Here is a 17,423-nt window from a genome sequence, read left to right on the forward strand (position 1 = left end):
TCCTTCCATCGTTAGGCACATAGCGATAATTCTGCCTTAATGTCGCGGCACGCGTAACGAGCTACCGACGTAGAGCTTCCGGTGCGTGAAAAATAGGATAGCTTAAAAAGATTCATTTCCATTTGAATGCGGCGAAAGCATTCTTTCGAGTTCAGCGTTTCGGAGAGGTCGTATACGTGTCTTCCAGTTTTTGTATTTTGAGTGCTCGACGGGCCGGACGAATAACGATAAGTCGTTGGGAATGATTTCGTGCAATTTGTATAGCGAAATGTTATCTGACAGGACAAGCAGTCCCAACGAGAGAGAAGGCAAAAGTCGTACATTTCGAATGCAAATGCAGCTTTGCCTCTTGCGGAATAAATAAAGGCACTTACGTACGACATGTAGAAAACCGGTCGCTCGCGTGTATCGCCGTTTGTATCGTTATTAAATATTTAAAGAGACGAGTTAGAGATGAATCGCGAGCTTTCATTGATGACGTTAAAATAAGTGGTTGAGATAGAGAGCCTTCGGTCTAACGTTTTTGCGTCAAGATCTCTCTATCCATATCTTCTGTTTTTACTACATCTATTCTTATTAGAATAATATAATTCTATATTCTTTTGATGAATTTTCGATGTTGCTATTAATTGATTTCTCTGATAATAATTTGTGATAAATGGAATATATTGTAACAATTCTAAGTTTTATTAATTATTATTAATTAGTAAGTTGTGCTCAGTGACAAAATAATTATCAAAAATAATTATAAATACTTACTTGATGCTGCTTGCTTCTCGCGATGTTGTTGACATTTTTCGGTTGTGATTCGTAACCGCCATTGTGCTGCAATCAAAAATAAAAAAACAATTAATTAATACATTTCTGTGAATAATATACAGGAATATGTTACGTGCTACATCTTTGTATATAATTAGTTTTAAAATAACAGAAACCAAATCATTCTCACGCGGAAAAAATAATTTTATTGAGATACAGATCTGAAAATAATTACGTTGAATCATTGAAAAAATTGTATCGGATGTTTATCTTGATTCCTGTCAAAACTGTTTACAGCAGCGTTATCATGCTTAGGTGTCGTACATAATTATTTTAATGACTTAACATAAAATTAATTTCTGATCTGTATCTAGTTAAATTCTTAAACGCTACAGTAAAGCTGTCCTTTCAGCGCATGACATTAATAAAAAATTAATTTCACATAAAAATGTCGCGCACGTATTTATTTGAGTGTATTTGTAATCAAACAAACACATAATATCTTCATTCTTATTAACTTTCTATTCAGTGTGTAGAAATTACTATTACTCTCTTCATGGGCGTTGTCTCAAGAGAAGTAGGTGACATTATTGTCCATTGTTTCGAAATTAATGATATACGGTAAGTTGTTCCCATTGTCGGTTCCATTATTGCAAGAAAAATTATGCAACGACAGGTGCTGCAGTAGCGTATTGTGTTCAATATTCCTAAAAAAAAAACGGTTGCATAGTCGGCACAGATTGAAACCTGCCAAAAACCTAAATAACAAATATGGAATAGTTGTGCTAGAATGCACATGCGATACTACACAATTATATGTATATAAGAGAAAAAATAAATAAAGCTCAAAAAGAGAACTTTCTATATATATTATATATTTCATTATAATAAAAAAGAAAAAAACTATAATTGAAAGCTTATAAATTTCGAAAAATAAAAAGCTATGCCTAAATATGTCTATTGACAGCACCTCTTAAAAAGTATCTGATGTTTAATAAAACTATGGAATAATGCTACGTAATTTTTAATTAATATTTTCGGACAGCACAGATATTCGGATTAGCGTACAAATTTTCGTTAAACAGAAGTCAGCTCTGTAGAATATGTAGATTGTATCATGCTAATTGATGTACACGTCGCGCGGGCATGCAGGTACGATTCGCACGCACCTCGCTCTCTATATGAAGAGCAGTGTGCCAGACGGTAAAAGCGATGCGATGCAGAAGCGTCTCCGTTTCCTCCCGCAGTGGCGTTTCGGCTTCGCTAAGATTGTTGTTCGTCGTATCTTGCCGCGTGTCTCCACAACGGAAGCAATTCGCTCGCAACCAAGCGCGCGATAATGAGCTGCCGTTCGAACTCGTCATCGGTGCACAATATCGTGCTCTGTAGCTTTTATGCAATTTGTAATTTTCATATATCACCCATTAGGCGAATGGCGTCGGCGTTCGATCAATCAAACGTTCCGACAGTAACAACAACGCGAATGATGTTTCGCATCGATCATGAGAAGTTAATCGAATAACTCCATCGTATTCCTTGAAACTTCTTTCTTTCTTTAATCCTCTTTTTACGTAATCTTCCGATAATTCTCTCAAGCAGGTAGCTACGCTACTCAATATCGATTATATCTCCAACAAGAAAATTATGGATCTCTCATCATTCTCCTATAAACAGTGCTAATATTTCTTTAAAAATGTTAATAAAACTTGGCGCGATCGGTTTGGTTCATTATCCCGGAAAGGCCTTTCGCACTCGTGTGATTTCTAATCTTAATTGCTTCAGTAATATTGAATTCCAGATGTCCCGAGCCACGTGTGTTAACGTGGAACGCGCCATATTCGTTTCACTCGGACCGGGCACCGCCTCTTCTTCTTCCTCCTTTTTCCCTCCTGCGCGAAAAACCGCGACGCTTGCCAAACGATTTTCTCTGATAGGGCGCGGATCATCGAACTCGTCGCTTCCAGGTCAAACGTCGTATAGACGTAATGCAATTTGCCCCTTTTAATTACGCAAGTCAAAATATTTGACCTTTATTGCAACAAATCGAGACTATTATTGTTAGCAACTAATACTGTTTGAGCATTTCTATATTTTGTACTGAATATACCTGTGTATACACTTTTATTGTAGATCGTGCTTATGTAACAATTAATTCTATTTTACTGTGCCTTTCTAGATTTTAGATTATACATTTGTCTCACATAACATTAATAGATGTAACAGGTATATTTCAAAGATTATACAACTCTGATATTATATATCTTTTTATCATCTATGACAACGTACAATATAAATTCTATTCACCTCTATTGCTTTAGCTTGCACTTTCTGGCTGCACTGCCATTCGGTTTAGTTATAACGTTTGCAATAGTGCAAACGTGTCGCACTTTAGTGACTCAATCGTTTAATATTTCGCAGTTTAATCTCTTATCAGCTCGACACGCAAACGAATGCACTTGTCACGACGTACAGCGGATAGCCTTCAAAGCGTCGTACGCAACCACGCCGCATGATCGCAGCTACGGCGCAATACCACCCTACCGAGCGCCAATCAATTCACCTGCCGCGGCTCCGGCTCGCAGGTGTGTGCGTTCAAGGTCAGTCGCGTTTCAAGGTACGCACCCTCTCGTGGTCACGCTCGATTCGTCGGGCGTTTCTCTCACCGAGAGCCACCTCTCACAGCTCGGTACACCGCTATCTACGCGACTCTTCTCGCGTTCTCCTCGAGGCGCCGCGACGTCGAGAAAACGGTGACGCGCTTGAAACGATCAGGACGAGAGTCTTAGTCCTGTCACGCGACCTAGGACAACCGGGATGAACGTCTGCGCCGCACGGGAGCCGCCCCGGCGCTGCGGGTATACAGAGGGTTGAAAGTCTGCATCTCTCCCGGCAGGCCGGGATAGTCCGTGGGGCGGGGTGGCACGGGGTGAGAGAACTTGACACGTAACCATGGCGACCGTAGTCGGCGTTGCGATGTGTTACACGCAGGCCCGATCCTGCGCCGCGCCGCGCGCGGATCCTCTCCTCGAGCGTGCGAACTTCCGGCGCAAGCCGGTATATAGGGATGACACCTCCGAGTGGCTGAACCGCCACTCCCTTGAAATATAATTAGGCCACGTTGCCCCGCGCGGAATTTACTCGGGGTGGATGGTCCCTCGAAATATTCACTCGGCCGGGCGAGCGGCCGCAGATCGCATCGGTCTCCCAGTGAATGGGACTTTGATGATGCGGGCTTATGAAATTTATCTTAACGTCTAAATTATCCTTCGCCGCAGTGCCGACGTAATCGGTCGCTATGTAACGCAGTCCGCGTGCTTACCTATATATTCCGTGTTATTTCATTAATATCTCGTTTATGCAATCCGCCCTATAAATAATGGACGGTATCTTTACCTCAATTAAAATAGTATCCCAGTGCAAATTTTTTTTTTACAGAACGCAGTATCAAGTATTGTTCGCAAACTTTGGGAATTTTTATCGTCCAATTAGAAATCGATCTTTCCTTAATGGCTTCTACTAAGAAACTTTGTTCCTCGTTTAATGGAACGAAAAACAAAATGTATTTCGATCTATTTGCCAAGTTTCACTTGCTCGTATATGATGTTATCGATACGTTAGAGTAAATTGCTGCGTGCGTCTCCGCGCGGTTGCATCGCCGATAAGAAAAAGCACAGCCGAGTGGGTCGAGTGTGCCACTCCCGTGGAATACAATTAGGCCACCCGGTGATATACAAGCTATTCTCCCCAACCATTTACTTCGTACATACATCTACATTTTGCGAGTAACGCGCGAACGGGCGCTTGAACTTGCTAATTTGTAGCTCGGCAGGGAGATCGTAGAGAATGAGATTCGCGTCGCGACGTTGGATGCAATTTTTAATGCGTTTGTAACAAGATTTTCATTTCGGATGATGAAATAGCTTTGCGAGCGCGTATCGTGACACGTGCGAAATGGCTTCGCGTACTTGACATACCGCACCCTTTCAATGTAATTAGGTCAAGCTTTTACGATAAAATTGTGTTTCGAGGGGAGTTGCATGCTACCTTAAAAGAAACACAAGGTTGCATATTGATTTTTCTTTCATTGTCTAAACTTTAAGTTATATATTGTAAGAATTAAGTATAACGGGCGAGTTCTAAACTTTTCATTATATTTTATATATAAAAAACAAATTCAACATCGAACAATAAAGATTTTATACCAAAATTTTATATCGTATTTTAAATTAAGATGTTGAACGTGAATTTTTGTTTCGCAATAATTTCCATGAAAAAGTAATATAAAAAGAACGATTTTGTTAAAGTATCTGAATATTTACCTGGATACAGAAAATAATTTTATTTTTAATTTCAAAATTATTGTGACGGGCGTTCAAGCATAATAAGCAACGCTGCAAAAAATTTCGACATTCTAGCAATTCAGTTTGAGAGTCCAACATTATTATTTTGATGGCCCAATAAAATTATTTTCAGATCTGTATCCAACTAAATTTTTAGATACTCTAGCAAAACCGTTCTGTCTGTGAATATATTAATGCTGTTTTAATATCCGCACTACCTTTTGAGAAGAATTTAAAGGCTTTCGTGGTAATTTCGTCCGTCTCGACGTAACACGTTAATTTTTTTTACAAGCGAAAAGAAATACCGCCGATTTTATGGCAAGATAAATCGCATAAAGAAGACCTATAAGCTAGGTGAAACATGTTTCACCAGGACCAGGTTACTGGATAAACACAAGGTTGTCCTTGGCGGGAGAGATCACAGGTGAAATATATCGCCGGTCGCCTCTGTCTGCGAGTCCAGATTCCGTCTGGATTGCGAAAACTGTACGATTACTAAATCCACCGCGTAAAAATGCGACTAGCGTAGCTCCGGCTATAAAAAAAAGGCGAATAGAGGCCTTTGCGTTTAAATTTACATTCGTGAATAGTGAATTATGGAGATGCGATATAAATCGTAGTATTTTCAGATTTCGCTAAAAGCATGCCATACATGAAATTGCAACATGCTGGCGAACGCTTATAACATATTTACAGATTAAAACGATTTAACGTTGCAATCTAATACATTATACGAGTACAAATAATATTGAATAGGTTATTATAGAATAAGTGCAGGGCCATCGAACTTTAATTGGTTTAATCGCTTAAAATACGTCTCTATCAACTAAATCGCTAATTAATACGGGCAATGAATTTGATCTGAAATGATGCGTTTTGTCGGAACAGAAAAATCGATGGTTCAACCACGCATGGTGGATCCAATCATTAAATAGGATTAAATAGGATTACAATGAGAATTTTGATTATTTTTCATCATAATCCAAACAAATTTATCGTTAAATTTATTAGAGTATATGTGATTTGCTGTAAGATTCACATATCAAGCTTAATAAATCGAGTGAAAAGAGATACATGGATTTCTGTAATATTAATACTGCGAGCGTATTTTTTATTTGCGTATAAATTTAATTCAATTAAAAAATATATTTAATTCGCAATCAAAATCACGTCCTGGTAAAGAAGCATACGTAGTACTGATTTTGCAATTTCAGAATTAATTGATGTTTACAATGTTTCACAAAAAAACCTCTTTCCTCTACGTCCTGTAAAACGTTAGTAATATTTAATATCTATCTGAAAATATTTACTTTGGTTATGCATATTATACATTAAATCTAGCTACATTATTAATCTTGGTCGAATTAATTAAAAGTGATAACTCTAAGTTTGATCAAAGGCTAAAATAAAACGGCATAGAAAGAAACAGATAATACTGATAACGCAAGACCTTTGCACCAATGCTGCGCGGAATATCGTTACGGAAATCGACACACTCAGCGGAAGAAGATAATTATTCTTAATGACGTCGGCAATAAACATTAAAGGTGTACGCTGCGTTTAGCTTGGAATGTAAAAATCAGTGTGACGCTCTTTGCGAATTGAGTTGGGGTAGCGACGAGAGTAGCCGATTAGCCAATCCGTACTTAATTGACTTATGTCTCGTAATCGAGCGTCGCGATCAAGAATCGCATTAGGGATCAATTGGAGCGCAGCTGAGGAGGGTTCGGATTCCGGATAGTTCTTGTACAGAGAACGAGTCGTGACGCTGGAATGAGGAAAGAGCGAGAATGACAATGGTGCTCCATAGTCACGCCGTATTACGTTAGCGGATGTGTGGTAAGACGCCGATTGAAAGTGTGGAATGTAAATTCCGATCGATAATTATTACGCCCGTGTTTCTATGCAAATGATCCTTGATACTCTCACGAGTATAATATAATAACTTGAGCTGTATAAACACTGTCTCTCGAAAGTACATAATGCTCAGAAGCTCAACGATCAAAAGATTCACTGTTCTGAACTTCGCAATCTATCGTTAACTCTTTAATGATCCCAAAACAAATTTATTCTTTAACTCGCAGTACTTTAAGACTTTGATTCGAGGTTACTCAGCTAATCCTGATAATTTATAAGTTGCTGAAGAAAGTACAGCTAAAATCCTGCCAGATTTTCATCGCAGATAAACCATCTTCAAAAACATCATTTTAAACACAAGGCGCACAATGCATTTTAATATAAATGAAATACCCCGCACGTGCCTGATCCGCAAAAAATGACAATACTTGGGTCAAAGTGCCGCAAAGTCGGAGAGCAATCAAAAAGTCGAGGCCATCGCTCGAGATGTAAGTGTTATCACGTAACCAAAATGACTTTGGTTATCCAATTTGTTCGACAACATTTTCCGACAAATCTTTTAGATTAGATACACAGAGCGTTTCGTAAGATCCATTTTCAGTCCACAACTATCGGAGTATCTAATACGAGAACGGACAACCTTTGCAACGTTAGCGTCATACTCCAGAGTATGAAAAACCTTGTGGCAAGATGTGACGAGACGTGGACACGTGCATGCATACGCGCACATGCACATACGTTGCACGATGCTTGGCTTAATAGCTGAACGATTACGTAAAATCAAGTTTTTACTCATGTCGCGAGGTTCTCTGAGAAAATATGCGTTCTTCTCGCTTCTTTCATCTTTCCGTAAGATCCGCGAGTGATCTCACAGGAAGTGACGCCCTTTACGATCATCGATATAAATACGCGCGCACGCGACACACCGGTACAGAACGCCGATAGCTATCATTTTATTATCCGTTTCTCCTCCCCTCTTCTCAAGTCCTCTTTCCTCTTCCTTCACACTGTCCGTCGTAATTTCTTCGCGACTTGGATGGTTTTTCAATGATACAGCTTCGCCGTAAATACGACATAAAGAGGAGGACGATAGCGATCGTAAAGAGCGCCGCGCGCCGCGTCGAAAGGAGCCGTAGCTTATCTCTAGTTCCGTTTTATCGTTGACCTTCGACCCGGCCATGCGAGCGCGCCGGTTCAGACCTTTCATGTTACTGGTTGTTAATAACGTGTCTTAATTTCAAACTGTTCGGTCTCCATTTGTTTCTTAAGCGTAATAAAATCGTTAGCAGCGGTAATAAAGATAATTCCTCGCCCATCGGTGAAGATAAACGTCTCGAGAAGTTATTCTAGCTAATTCATAAAAAACGGACGGATGTACATCTTAGAAATATATTTGTCTCGATCCAATTCTGTAAGCCATCGCGGATAATTCGTCATAACGAATGCAACGTTAAATTGTGCTTAATGCGAACTTTATTAAGTTCGTGCTCGACGCTTCGCTTAATTCAATACATTACGTTGACAGGAATAATTAAATAGAAATGTAATTAGCCCCCTTTTATTTCACAAAAGACCATTTATCTCTTTTTCGTACGCGCGAATAAATGAAACCTAATGCGACTATATTATCACAGAGCATAGTTTTCTCGTTCTTTTTTCTCACGAGTTCATCCAAAACGTACCAGAAATGCGATCACCGGAAATTTCGTAGCCTCGATTGCATGCTACCGTTCGCTCGTTCTAGATCGTAGTCTCGATTCGGGTTTTGGATTCACGCCAGCTATCGAAAATCCCTCTCCCTCTACTTTCGAAGCGGTAAATCGCCTGCGTCGCGTGTGGCCGCAGGAAAAAGGACGAACACGGTACAATTCCAACTACTTACGTCTTCTCAATGTACGACCATGCGCGTTATCGAGTGTTATCTAGTTCTGATTGAAAGTAGACAAATTAAAGGTAGACGAATCGAATCATTTTAAACGGAATCCCTTCTTGGGAAATGTGTAAAAACCTGTATAAATTTTTATCATTATATAATCGGAATTCATAAAAAAATTTTACTTAAAAAAAAAGAAAAAATTAAAAATTATGTGCTGTATTTAAAAAAAATTGAAGTTAATTTCACAAATACCTAAAATTTTGGACCAAAATTAAAAAATCTCATTTCGCAAATGTTACAAGTTCCAATTTGGATAAGATAAAGTCAGTCACAAAAATTTCCAAATCTTCCTGCGACGATCTGGATTCTGGTCGCTCGCTATATCAAAACTCTTGTAGCGTGCAAGGAACGCTCCGTAGATGGATGCAGCGATAGCAGAATTGAATCACGTGCCGTTTACGAGATGCATTCGCGTATTTCGTTCGCGTGTGGTTAGAAGATCCGTGTTAACGACACACGCTCTTTCAGGGAATTCACAGACCGCCCAGAAAGCGAATCGTCGGCACCTACCACCAGCGGTTTTCGCGTTCGATAACGAAGACTTACAAATGACTTTGCAACTTTGAACTTTTATGTCTGCAAATATTATTCTCAATGCTGTGAAATTCTACCTATATCATCTTCAATCTTCATTAAATCTTATATTACTTCACCAGTTAAGTTATTATAGTTTGTACTTATTAAATTACCATAACCATACACTTATCAGTATTCCTAAAGCCTTTTCGTTATTATTAAATAAAAATGAATAAAAGTAAGTATAAATAACAAGATATTAATATTCTACAATGGAACCCAATCCCTAGTCCTATTTGACAGCTTAAAATATCGAGGAAAGAACCTAAACCTTAAATTTTTTTATCACGTTATAGATCGAATACATCAATCCACAGAACATCATCGATATCGGCTTACTTCATTGAGAATCATACGGGAACATGGAGGGTTTCGGCATCAACTGAGAAGACGTTTGTGAGCGAGAAACTTGTCGTCGAGTCACTAATTGATGCCCCAACACGAGAGAGAACTCCGTACAAGAACGTCGCCTGCGATTTGCCTCCATTTGTCTGGCGAGGCGTGTAAAGGGCCTAATGTCACAGCCAATTACTGTGCATAACAGACGAATCAAAGTGCATCGTCGAGAAACCAGTTTAGCACACTTGATGTGTCCCCTGTCTTCGCCCGTCGCCGGAGCTTCTTGTTCTTTTGCGATTGCATCTCGATCGATCAATGCAATATTGACAGCGGTGCTTATGGAAGAAAATGCGAGTTTTCGTTACACGGTTACAATATAATTAATGACATAACGGTAACGACATGTTTAATCCTGCGTCTCTGAAAATAGGCGGAAGTAATTCATTTTGGAAGAATTGAAAGCTGTAATGGATTGCCGAATATCCGAGGAATAGATTAATATCTAAACACACACACACACACACACACACACACACACACACACACACACACACACACACACACACACACACACACACACACACACACACACACACCACACACACACACACACACACACACACACACACACACACACACACACACACACACACACACACACACACACACACACACACACATTCGTGTAGCATAAAATATATATTGGAATAAAATTACGCGTAAAAGCGGATTAATAGTTAAATAAAGAGTCAAAGCGAAACTGTTAACAGCTGGAATTGCTACATATTACATTACAGGTCACACGTACATTTCCCATAGTGGGTCCGAAATAGAATTGTTAATAGCTACGTATTACGTTACAAACTATAACACGTATGCTTCCCATGACGGATCAAATAGGTCAAAGAGCATCCCGAAGAATTCCGGGCAGCACACTTTAACGACTTCGCATACCCCGCCCGCCGCGAATCCGCCCCGGATCCTGTGAACTTTCCCCGACACTTTCCAAGCGTTCGCCTATGTTGTTTCACGTGTTGGGCGGAAACTTAAATCATTTGACGCACCTTGCAAGCCTGACCGTTTTTCGTCAAGCTGTTCTAGATCAACGATGATTCGCTAAGCGATTGGGAAACGTCTGTACCGAGATGTTAAAGATGACAAATTAAACAGCTAAAACAAGGAGCATCTAAATATAAAAGGTAAAAAAGAATTAAAGCAAAGATAATAAAATAGTCACATATAGGCCGATGTACTATATATTTTTAATTAATCTTTTATTTATTATCTTGCCACCTTTGTTCGATAATAGCCTGTCTTGCCTCTTTCTTATGCTTCTTTGTATATTGTTATCATCTTTTATAATCTTTCTGCTCTGATATATAGGATGATTCGGCAACATGCCAGATGGTCGCCAATTCATTTAATCTAACTCGGATTTCGTCCCTTATACATTCCCGCGTGACAATGACACGACGATACAAAGGAAAACAAGGAAGGAAACAACCAGCGTATTGTTGCTGGTAGAAATTGCCGTGGTCGGTAGAAATACAGATGACACAAACACGCACGAGTTTCATAAATCAATGTCATGAATGTGTGCACTATCGGCGAATACCGGCTGATGGATCGCATATTTTAGTTTGTAATTTGCCAGATGATTTAGAAAGAACTGCAGAGATTATTTAAATCACGAGCGCTATCAGGTTCGCGCTCTCTTTCTTCCCGTTCTTCTTTTTGCACTGATGCATGAAAAATGGCTATCAATTCTTTAGCAAACTTTGATGGATCAATCTCCATTTATAATAAATCCGTAACCTACATTTTTGTAACATATTTATCCGCGATATAAATATGGATATGGACATTTTATTAATGAATTGCAGTTAAAAACAAATGTTTTATTGAATAATAAAATTAATGTTCTGATAGTTTTTAATCAATGCGGTAACAAACGTGAAGCAATTGCTCTTTAGAATTACGGAGAAAGGAGACATGCGCGCTTATATTCAGGCTGAATCGTGCGCCTCTTATCTGACGTCCGAACGGCGGCGGTCGATTCCGTATTTTCCGCAAGTCTATGAAATTGCCGTTTTAAAATTCCGCGTGACGCCAGGGTTCGCAAGAACGCGCTCTTCGCGCCGCCGACGATAAAGTCGAACGAGAATAGATGAGTGACGCAAGGCGCCATGAGGTCGCGATATGTATTCGATATTTATCCGTAGTCGACAAGTATGAGCGAGATTTCAGAAGGAATTGAAGAGAATTGATCCAGCCTGTTCAAGATTACTGTTGAGCCTCACATTATGACCACTCCTTTGCGATATCAGCAAAGCTATTTTATGGCTTACAGCAGCGATAAGGAAAGAATTCATGTTCTCACGTTCTTCAAAATTAAATTGTTTCGTACACAAAAGATACCGCGACTCAACTAAATACATCATACCTCGATGTAAATTTTTGGACCTACATTATAAAGGAGTTTCTCATAATTAAAAATTGAATGAAAGATTTCGATAAGAAATTGTCATTAGTCATTTCGTTAATAAATCTTCGAATCAAATTTGTTAAAATAAAGTTTATTTGGAATAAATTCCGAGTTAAATTAAAAACAATTTTCTCATCATGTTATTTCACGTTACATTCGTAAAATAGATATTATTAATGTTTAATGTCACATATTTCATATTTCATTGTTGTACTTCCCATCAAATTTCCGTTAAGGGAAAATCAACTTCAATTTCGACGAAGGCCGTCATAAAAATCCGATATGGAAAAAGTGAGACGCATTATATAACGTTACTCAAATATTGTTGCGATTTCCATATATGTCAGTAATAATTCAAATACTGCATCGAAATGTAGTATCAACTATCAAATATCATAAAAAATTTACATATACATTTTGCTCGTAAATTTTTTATGAGAATTTTTGCAAGACGAAAAACAAGTTATTCTACGAAAAGAGCACGAAGTTATTATCGGCTATAGTGGCAAAAAGATTCACGAAAAAAATTTGGTGCTGGCGATTTATTGCATTCTTAATATTTTGCGATCCCCTGCAGTCAGCAGTGTGTCGTGAATTTCTGTCGAAACGATTCTTATTTCAAACGTGTTATACGATGTACAGACTTCTTGGAATAACGCACCGTCGCCATTACCTTACATCATCGCCGTTACATTACTTCCTCGAAAATTCTATTCTCGATTACGGATTATATCACATTCTTCATTTTTTCATCCATTTTTATAGCATAATACTTTCACAGCTACTCTTTTTCAAACTATGAATGTAAAAATTTTCCTTTCTCTCTCTCTCTTTCTCTCTCTCTCCCTCTCTAAATGTACGTATCATATTTACTATCTTAAACATTCAATCATTTATCTTGTTATGTCTACATGTACATATATGTATACGAAGTATCTATGATAAAAATGTATGTAGTTTTCCTAGGTACCCATTCACAGTTACTGTATTCTCGTTAGCTGTAACAATATCGCATAGAAAATAAATAAAAACATGATAATTTTATTCAATGGCTGAAGCAGAGTTTTCATTGTAAAAGTATGCGTAGACACCTGCCAGCTATTGTCTAGTATTAACAGATAGGTTTTCAAGCTTGTTTGTTAACCAATTGATTAGTCCATTGTCCTGTTTTCCTTTAGTAAATGAGTTCAGATTTTGCGCATCTTTTTCGCGCAGTACTGCAGGCAATGCGTTACATCTAATCTTGATTGGGATTCTTGATAGTTTTACTTTTCAGTTACTAGATAAAGCAATAAAACTGTTTAGCAACTATTCCAAAAACGTGTGAAATTTCTACTAGAGATATTACAGTAAATTTTATGAATAACCTCGATCACTATTTTAACACATAATGTATTATGTATTAATAACATGTATTGTGCATTAAAATTTTTATGCTTTTTGTTTGAAATAAATGATTATTAATTAGATCAAAATTTTAATACATAATACATTATATTAACAAGTAATACTTATTTTAAAACATTGATATGGATACATATCAATGTTTTAAAATACGTATTACGTATTAATAAAATGTATCATATATTAAAATAAAATGTTGATTTAATTAATAAACATGCAATATTATACAGTATACAATTTTATCGCACATTACGCAAACGGGTTTCTACAACTAAATTATGCTTTTTGAATCAACGATTATCTCGCGTTACATTATTACAAAATCAAATCTCGCTGTCGTCGAAAGATTATCAGCATTTAAGATAAATCGTTTGACAGCAAAGAGCGAGCGACGATCTCGATCGAAGACTCACCGTATAAACGACGTGATAATTCCGATGTACACCGCCGTGACACTGGACCGTCGACAGCATGTTGTCGGCTGGCTGTCAGCCCCCTCGAAAAAAAAGGACAACTATATCGAGGCCTCCGAGTATCTCCGTACAAAGCGCAACGACCTCGTGGCTTAATACCACATCTGACCGATTCACCGCACACTTTTTCACTGGCAATCCATCGACAATTCATCAAATATCCCGGAAGTTCCTCGCGCGCGCCGCGCCCGCATCTCGCGACCGCCAAATGTCACTTCCGACGTCACTGACAGTTTTTTCCCTATTTTACCCCTTCAATCGCATCTCGGGCTCGATCAACTCGTCGATTGATCGAAAGCGAGACGATTCGCGCGCAATTATCACTAACAAAACATTATCTTAATTCTCTGCATCGGGCGCAAGGACTTGCGAGACAAGTCCGCGAGAGAGAAATTTGAGAGTTTGTCCAGCAGCCGGTAGCGAGACAGTCCGGAAGAACGCGGCACGTTCGATGGCAAAAGCTGTCAGAGCACGAATGGTGAGCTCGCGCCTTTCGGAGCACGGATAGCGATAGCGCTTATAGGCGTAAGAAACACGCATGCGTGGTGCCCCGGGCTGATTCGCGCGCGCCGTGTCCCTTGTCGTTGCCTTCCACCGCGTGTTCCATCAGCATCCTCCGCATCTGACAGTTCCCGACTTTTTTTCAGTTATCGCTGTCAATGCTCTGACAGCTCGTGTCTTTCAACGCTACGTCAAATATCACGTATTTGCATCACGAAACCATCGCGAAATTTTTGGGGGTGCTCTCTGACAGCGGGATTAAATCAAAAAGAAAATAGCTAAGTGCTATTTTGTGTCACGTCTGAACGCGTAAAAATAATAAACTTTCGAACACTCAAAATCCATTAATGACACCATTTTCTTAAAAATCTGAATTGTATTTTAAAATTTCAAAGGCAAAAATGGAAGAGCGCGCTCGTGCTACATTTTACGATTCACGTGAAATGCGTGTCTAATTTCAATTTCCTTCGAGCAGAAAAAAAATATCGTTAAGTTTTGAAGAGAATGGGTGTTGTAATTTGCATTACAATGGCCGTAAAGGAGTTTGAAATTAAAGCAAATAATTACGTAAATAGCACACGCTCGTTTCAATTCCACTTTCGTTGAGTAAATAATTTAACGCAAAATTTGCGATAAAAAAAAAGTAGAAAACTAATTAATTTATTACAGCCAATATTGTCAAATTCTCCGTAAGATTCGCAGCATTGGCTCTACGTTTCGTTACAAGTTATTCATAATAGTGTGGATTAAATTAAATTTCATTACATTCAACAATGGCGCATCGGAGGACCGATCAATCTTATTCCGACCGAGCTGCGACGCGTAACGGATTTATTTTACGATTATAGGCGGCGGCTTTAAATTATTATTCCTCGCTGTATCTCGATCGATTATCGATACAGTTTCGATCCGAGACGCTCCGTCACTTTTACCGCCTAAACCGGTTCGCGAGATGGATCATTTGTCTCGATCCTCATGCTCTCTCTCTCTCTCTTTCTCTCTCGATCCTGTCGTGTCATCGTCGTCCTTGATCCGCGATCGTATTCTGATTGGGCGCAATTGATCAATGGTCTTCTTCTTTAATTTACGAAAATACATCAGGTTCACTTTCGTAGTCGACTGTACGCTGCCATCGTCAATTATTATTTGATTCATGATAACGCGAGATTAATGATATCCGAACAGAGAAGTTTAATTACTCCGGTCGATTATGTTGCAAAATGCTTTAATAAAGTATCGTGATATAACGCAGAAGTGCGATGTTATGAAGGAGATGGTGAAGCTTAAAATCTTTTTAAAAGATAAACTTTAATAACTGTCGAAATCGCGTAGAGTGAAAAATCACACAAAAATAATGCACAAACTTAATTTTCACTCTATAGAAGTAAATTTTTGTTCTGTGCGAGTAAATTTCGATTTCTTGTCAGAGTGGCAAATTACTCGAAAATTTGTACCTCAATTTTTATTCTTTCAAAATAATAATTTATTAGAGATAATTGACGTTTCACTCTACGAGATTTCGAGAGAATTGTATTGAGTTGCGTTGTAACTCAACTTACACTAACCAATGACGATTCCATCTAGATTCCATCTTTGTTTATTTCTTTCTAGGAAGAGAGGATGTGGTAATACCATTGAATACGAGGAAAAAAAATGCGTCGAGCTAAATACAAGTCTTACGTTTCATCGCCTAAAATTAGCAGTGATTTCTGCACAGGTACAGGAAACGGGAACCGCCGACGCCGCGACGTCAGAACAATAACAACGATCGATGGTTCCGAGCCATTTCACATGCCATATTAATAGAACTCTCAATCTCAGTTGTACCCGCTGGTAATATTACATATCGATAAGTTTTTATTTTCGAAAGCTCAGTAACTACCATGAATAGAATCTAAACGTCATTTAAATTTATATTTTAGAAATTTTTCCCGTCCAACATCTACATTTTTTCCTTCGCGTGTATAATTTTTAAAATGTTGCGACGGTTCCTATTAAGAAATATTTAATTGATGATAATGCCGTTTTGGGCGTGCGATAAATCTCTAAGAAGACAGAAATATGTCCTAATTCTTAGCGAAACTGCAAGCCAGCAAATATTTCTGGCTTGCGCCGTTTGGCAATTCGATACACATCGTGCGAGTAAGAGGTCTCGCGCAAGAAAAATCCTCGCGGCATTGTGGCAGCAATGAAGATCGACGATCGTCGAACAAGGAACTTCCAAGTCTAGAGCGTCTTTTCATTACGACGGAGATTCGCGATCGATAGATCGTCCCGATGGGCGGTCCGCGGCATCATTTTTTACGTGGCCGGTGGGTGACTCCGGCACGATAAATTCTTGTTTCTCCCCTTTTCCTGTTTTCATGCACACAACCGGTAATCGATGCGCGAGCGAAAAAAATACGACGTTTTAACGAACGCATTTCATTATCTCTGACAAACGTTACCAGTAGTAGCTGTTAAACAATTTTTTGTAATTAAAGATTTTATTACACGCGTTATTACACGTACGAAATAATACTTGATATTAAATTTCCTTCCAATCTTTGATTACTGCTTCGTAAAATAATACCGTGGCACGTCACGACAAAGAAAAATTGTGATTATAATAATGGTCTTCGTAATCTTATCTTTATTATAAAATAAGAAAATTTATTATTATTATTAGTAAAATATGTGAATAAATATGCAGAGGTATGCTCAGTAAAGTTTAAGTTAAAATTAATGAATGCTTGAAGCTAAATATAATCTAT

The 17,423-nt window shown here is 38.4% G+C and overlaps 1 protein-coding gene across 12 annotated transcripts in view; it reads right to left on the reverse strand.

Moving 5' to 3' along the window:
* LOC105194673 (tensin-1) overlaps window positions 1-17,423 on the reverse strand; it is a 203,578-nt gene that overhangs the window by 47,221 nt on the left and 138,934 nt on the right. For 10 of the 12 annotated variants that reach the window (XM_011159715.3, XM_026130838.2, XM_026130837.2 and 7 more), the window contains one exon: window positions 760-825. In XM_011159715.3, the coding sequence (XP_011158017.1) occupies window positions 760-825 (66 nt within the window). Of the gene's footprint in view, window positions 1-759; window positions 826-1,928; window positions 3,569-14,109; window positions 14,652-17,423 lie in introns of those variants that run through there. The other 2 variants (XM_026130841.2, XM_026130840.2) reach the window with 2 other exon arrangements.

This window comes from Solenopsis invicta, chromosome 11, assembly GCF_016802725.1.
Source record: "Solenopsis invicta isolate M01_SB chromosome 11, UNIL_Sinv_3.0, whole genome shotgun sequence".
Taxonomy (NCBI): domain Eukaryota; kingdom Metazoa; phylum Arthropoda; class Insecta; order Hymenoptera; family Formicidae; genus Solenopsis; species Solenopsis invicta.